A 5,874-nucleotide genomic window follows, 5' to 3' on the forward strand; every position below is an offset into this window, starting at 1 on the left:
GGGAGAAGACTAAGGAAGACATGGGACACGTGGCATGGTCCGAACTTTCTAGGTGGAAGTTCTCAACTGTTGCTGCAACTGCTGCCTTTCCATCTGGGCAGTTCCAAAACGTGGGAGAAGGCTTACAAACATGTATACAACTGCCAAGACCACTATTTACTAGTTGTAGATCATGGGAGAATATGGTTTTATACTTGGCAACATTGAGAGAAGGCTGAAAGATCATGGAACACTTGGCAGTTTGAGGAAAGGCCAAGTGTAAGCTACTGAAACTGTCACATTTCCAACTGCTATAAAGAAACTTCATAAATAGAGCACTTAGGCTTAATATACAAATCATGTTCAACACACACAACAAATAGCACCTTATCTTTCAATTACATTTCATGTCTCTTTACATTCATGTAATGCACCTTCAATATATTTTATTCAAGTCGTACACTTAATATTCTTACTTTTCAGCACTCTACTTTAAAGTCCTGCACTTTCAATACCGCAGTTCTTTCCACTAGCCAGTCCAAAAGACCTTTTTCAAGGCAAAAAAAACCTCTGAAGGTGGTAATTCCAGCCCTTCGTACAGTCACCTGACCCTTGCAATCTCTTACTGGATAATTGTTCGGATACTCACTTTAGAACGATAGCAGTTCCTGGCACGCCCACAATTCACCCTCCTTTCCACACTTGGAAAGACCACGATTTTTGGGAGCCGAACATATATATATATAATTGAAGAATTAAATTAAAATATTTACAAACATTTTTCCTCACGTGCAATACATGTTCATTTTTCTAGTATTGATATATGTGTAATTGATGGTTAAGGATATAATAATTATGAAAAATATGATAAAATAATATTCACCCTAAATATTTTTTTAACTAGGAAAATAATATTCATATTAAATCATCATTAATATAATTTAATTATATTTTTATTATAACATTACTAACTTGACCCAAATTCAAATACTTCAGCCTTTCCATCTTATCAAGTTCTGAACAATTACAAATACATAATATTGACTACTTATTTAAGTTTGACAAATCGGGCATGTTTTCAGAGGTTGCGCGCAGCATCTTCCCGGCTTATTCATACAAACCTGTCAACGATCGTGATTTTCCAAGCCCCTTGAACCCTTTTTGGGCTTATCGCGACACTCTTTGACAAAATTTTCAAATTTGATACATCTGACAACTTTTCCATTGAATCACAAATCGCAAGAGAGAACTCAACTAGAGTTGAGGTAAATCCAATATACAATGGTGATCCTCACAGGATCGTATGAGGAGCACCTTCAGCTGAGAAAGGAAACCAATATTTTTTTGGTATAAACTTAATTTGGTACCATCATAGGTCAGTTTTTCCAATTTGGATAATTTCCCACTATCTGTGGGCATCTCCACAACATTATCACGATCACCTCAAGCATGTCAAAACCCGAAATGCAAGCTGGTAAGCTTCGAATTTTGGAACCATAAAACCTCAAGCATCTCAAAGATGCAGTCCTTTCATATTACCACCGGCAGATCCAAAGTGGGCTTAGGTGTGCTCACCACCAAAAAAAAATTTCTTTACTATGCCTAATTTTAGCACAGCCAAAAAAAAAAAAATATTATTGATATTAGCCAACGCAAAAGAATATTAGCCTACCCCATTGACAATTCCTGAATCCGCTCTTCCATGTTATACACATTGCCAAATCGAGATCCTCTCCGTACTTCTAGATTGCCGAATCGAAGTCCTCTCCGTACTTCCAGATTGCCCAATCCAAATCCTCTCCGTACTTCCAGATTCTCTAATATGTTAATTTGATCAGGCAACTTGGCTATAGCAACATATGAAATATCAAGCACTTTCAAATTCTTTAGATTGTCAATGGAGTCAATGTTGACCAAACTTCCACAGTGTGCAAAATTCAATATCTCTAAATGTGCACATGACGAGAAGTTTGGAGGAGTCCTCGTTAAATCACAACAATAATCCACCAGTAGAACTTTTAACTTTTTCTCCATCTGTTAAAAATAAATAAATAGGCACCAAAGAAAAATTAATAAGAACAATAATTTCAAACAAATGTAATTAAGATAGGACACGAGAAACAAAAGTAGAGGTATTACACAAGACCTTGATTTGTTTCCAACCCCCCCATTCTTCTGTGATGCTACTATTTGATAGATTAAGAATGACCAGATTCTTCATATGAAAATTAGTTGGTTTGAAATCCGGAGGGCAACCACGCCAATTAAGCCAACTTAAGGATAACAGAACACTTGTAAAATCCCCAGCAAGGTCTTCACCATCCACTCGGAGATACCTTAGATTTACTAGTCCAGTGAAGTCCTTACTTGTAAAGCAAGGCTTCTCTATAGGCTCCAATATAGAGCCAAGACTTAGGGCCTCAACCTGTTCTAGACTAACAGATTTTCCCTGCCAATGAATAAAATAAGTTAATAAGGTATTTAGATCTCACAACTTAATATGCTTAATCAAATATAACAATAAAATTCTGTGCACTCAGATCTTACCATCCTTCCCTCCAATATTAGTTGGGCTTCATCCGGATTCCACAGCCTACTACGATTTCCAAAGAAATTATTTTCTTTCTTGACGATATCCTTCCCAAGAGCTATAAGCTGATTGTGCATCCTCAGCTCATTAGCATCTCCCACTTTCACAAGAGACCTGAGCTTAAGCTTCTCAAATTCTCTCTCTGGATCATATTCACGAGCATCCCACAAGTAAAATACAGTTCTTTTATCCATCCCAACAAAAAGACATGCAACATCAAGGAACATTTGTCGTTGATTTGGATTTAATGATTTATAATCTACTTCCAACTTTTTCAAAACATTATCATCCGTTGTTTTTGCGAACTTCTTTGAAGCAGCTTTCCATATCTCTAGATCATTCTGCCCATGTAGAGACGAACCCATAGACTCGAGAGCTAGAGGAAGGCCTCCAGCAAAGGATGCAATCTCCCTAGAGAAACTATCATATTCATTTGGAGGACACTCAGCGTCGAAGGCATGCATGCAGAAAAGTTGAAGAGATTGGCTATCATCCATAAATGGGAGTTGATAAGTCCTTTCAACTTTAAGATCATTTAAAACACCTTTGTCTTTGGTTGTTACTATGATCTTACTTCCTTTGCCAAAGCACCCATCCTTTGCCACAAGACAATTAGGCTCTCCCAATAGAAAATCAAAAAATGAAATGGAACTCACATCATCAAGAACAAAGAGAACTTTCTTGTTACAAAATTTTTTTTTAATACTGTCTTTTCCGGCTTCAACATTTGCAATGTCAACGCTCCAATTCAGTGCGTCAATGCAAAGCTGTTTTTGCAAACTAGCAATAGTACCCTGGAGTTTTCCTTCCTTTTGAATATCTTCAAGGAAGATGGAACAGTCGAGGAAGCTACAACAGTCGAACTCCTGAAGGAGTTCGTTGTAAATGCATTTGGCAACGGTTGTCTTGCCAATACCAGTCATGCCATAAATACCAACAAAGTTAACATCGTCCGAGGAAATATCTAATAGCCTCCTCATTTCATTTTTGTGATGATCCATTCCAACCAACTTTGTAGTTACATCCATGATTTTAATCTTCAACTCCGATTGTACTCGAGGAACAATCTCGTTTGTAATTAATCCTCCTTCATACCTGATTGATGCCGGCAAGGCCAAATAATTAGGGACTAGAAGGAAATTAAAGCAAACCAATAAGAGAGAAGGAAAAAATAAAAAAATAAATGTAAAGTGCAAAAAAAAAAGGCCCTGCCTACGTAAAAAAAATATGCAAGAAACACTAGTACTATTTAGTATGTATATATGAATCTATAAAATTTAAAATTTTGTAGTAAATTACCCTATGATAGCCATTTTTTATTATTATTATTTTTTATTTATTAAAACCCGAAAACAGCATTAATAAATTTTGTGCATTAAAGTGTTTTTTTATTTTTTATTATTTTACTTTAAGGTCATTTTAATTATTTGTCTTTTAAGTTGAGAAAATAACCTTATTTGCTTAATTTGAAAAAAGAGGGGGATTTGTCTTTTTAACACCAGATGGTTTTTGAACATTCCGTATATAACGTGATTTTTTTTTTTAATTTACATTTACCAATATATATATATATATATATAATCATATATATATATGATTATTTATTTTATCTTGTCTTCTTTTGCTTTTTCTGGGTAGGTTATTCATAAGCATAACTGTAGCAAAGACCCAGATAATATAAATTTCAACGAGAGTGAATTACCTCTTCTCATCCACTTCCCAACCAGGGATTTTTCCAGCCTTAGTCAGTGCCTCCTTCCATTGCATCATATCGTCTTCACGGAATTCCCCAGATTCCTTGAGCGATTCCTCGAGCTTGTTCAAGGCCCTCTCGAAAGTACCCCCTCGATGCTTCAGCTTCACTTCATCGGGTGTGACATGGTAGAAGATAGGTAAAATCAGTTGTGGTTTAGTTTGACTTTGGCACTCCAACATCAGCAGTAGCTCCATAAGACACCATTTACTTTCAGCATATCTTTTGGAGAAGATTGGAATTGAGATCTTCGAGTCCCTGATTCCTTTTTCGAGTTCAGTTTTGAGTTTTGTTCCTTGGCGGACCTCTTCATCATCTCGAAAGGTGCGGACTCCTGATTGAATGAGCGAACGGAAGAGGTAATCTGCGAAGCCGTAGCGAGTGTCTGGGCCTCTGAAACTCAAGAAGACTTCATATGCGCCTCCCGGAAGTGATGAGGATGAAGAGTGCGATGCAGCATCTGCCTCAGTGTCTCTTACAGGTACACTTGTCGTCGTACTTGGACCTGCCTCAAACTCCATTTGAGATACAGTCGTCCTCTGTGTTTCCACCTCCATCCATCAGCAAAAATATTTAGAATCTAAATCTTCTGAATGTTGAAAAATAAAATAAATCTTCTACGAGTATTGTACTACCAACCCTATCAAATCTGACCTCTCTATATCTCTTCAGTGTTTGGGCAATGAATCTGCAAATTAAGACTTCCAAACGTACAGCCGAGTTATCTACCCAAGCTATGTCAACATGAATTATCAAAATAATAATAATAACAATAATAAAGAAAGAATACCAATCAGAGACAATATTATCAAGCTACATGGAAGAAGGTGTAGCGAGTGTATGGTCCTCTGAGTCAATTCTGTGGGCGTCATTTGGGAGTTTGGGCAATCGATCTGCAAAGATTAGGTAACAGATGGAAGGTGAGGAGCAAGTAAATACATCTAACCATCCAAATAATTAACTTGCAAGTCAGAAGTTTAGACCCAAATTACAAGAAAAAGAGTAATGATACAATACATAATTGATTTTTTTGTGCCGACTTCAATGGATAGTATAAAAGACGCGTACCATATAAGCATCTCTTAAGTGTGTATCTGAAAGAGTGCTACAGCATTCCATAATAACACTTTTATCATTTTTATAGAAAAATGGAGCAAGAGAAATATGGGAAGAAGAAAAGAGACCAGAGTACCAGCTTTATTCACTCTATGTTCAAGAATACCATGAGATGAGAGACCATCGCAATTATATATATATATATGAATATATATACACACACACACAATGTTGCCGTTTATTTCCGCGTCAACACACCAAACACACACTTCGACCACAGCCTACTAATCACATTTTTTTTAACACACTCCAATAATCACATTTGGCCAATTTCTCTGAGTCGCCACGTCATAGCACGGCATTCACATACACAATAGACACTGTGCCACTCTTTTCTTTGTTAATGCAATTAATGGGGTCGACCCCGTCAGCTGCCAAGACATTCTCTCTTTTGGCTAAAGCCGCAGCACTTGTCAAGCAATCACACAATACTTAG

The 5,874-nt window shown here is 36.8% G+C and overlaps 2 protein-coding genes across 2 annotated transcripts; both read right to left on the reverse strand.

Annotated features, from left to right (window-relative positions):
* Nucleotides 1-959: 959 nt before the first annotated feature.
* On the reverse strand, nt 960-2,464 carry LOC132299851 (uncharacterized). Its single transcript, XM_059796748.1, has 2 exons — nt 2,126-2,464; nt 960-2,013 (listed from the first exon to the last, which is right to left on the reverse strand). The coding sequence occupies exons 1-2, from the start codon at nt 2,198-2,200 to the stop codon at nt 1,648-1,650; spliced, it is 441 nt and encodes a 146-aa protein (XP_059652731.1). The 5' UTR covers nt 2,201-2,464; the 3' UTR covers nt 960-1,647.
* Nucleotides 2,465-2,487: 23 nt separating this feature from the next.
* On the reverse strand, nt 2,488-5,568 carry LOC132273758 (disease resistance protein L6-like). Its single transcript, XM_059774814.1, has 5 exons — nt 5,391-5,568; nt 5,113-5,215; nt 4,977-5,023; nt 4,272-4,873; nt 2,488-3,664 (listed from the first exon to the last, which is right to left on the reverse strand). Exons 1-5 carry the CDS (start codon nt 5,439-5,441, stop codon nt 2,488-2,490), a joined length of 1,980 nt encoding a protein of 659 aa, XP_059630797.1. The 5' UTR covers nt 5,442-5,568.
* Nucleotides 5,569-5,874: the final 306 nt, after the last annotated feature.

This window comes from Cornus florida, unplaced genomic scaffold (assembly GCF_030987335.1).
Source record: "Cornus florida cultivar Cherokee Brave unplaced genomic scaffold, ASM3098733v1 CherokeeBrave_3.0.0_Hap2_Chr01, whole genome shotgun sequence".
NCBI classification, from domain to species: domain Eukaryota; kingdom Viridiplantae; phylum Streptophyta; class Magnoliopsida; order Cornales; family Cornaceae; genus Cornus; species Cornus florida.

What these genes read in the sequence shown, in the direction of transcription:
- LOC132299851 (XM_059796748.1), bottom strand. Translation starts at nt 2,200, where the DNA reads ATGAAGAATCTGGTCATTCTTAATCTATCAAATAGTAGCATCACAGAA. An exon ending in GGGGTTGGAAACAAATCAAG is followed by an intron (nt 2,014 to 2,125) that starts GTCTTGTGTAAT and finishes TATTTTTAACAG; the next exon opens with ATGGAGAAAAAGTTAAAAGT.
- LOC132273758 (XM_059774814.1), bottom strand. Translation starts at nt 5,441, where the DNA reads ATGGAATGCTGTAGCACTCTTTCAGATACACACTTAAGAGATGCTTAT. An exon ending in CACTGAAGAGATATAGAGAG is followed by an intron (nt 4,874 to 4,976) that starts GTCAGATTTGAT and finishes TGATGGATGGAG; the next exon opens with GTGGAAACACAGAGGACGAC. An exon ending in TGGGAAGTGGATGAGAAGAG is followed by an intron (nt 3,665 to 4,271) that starts GTAATTCACTCT and finishes GGCATCAATCAG; the next exon opens with GTATGAAGGAGGATTAATTA.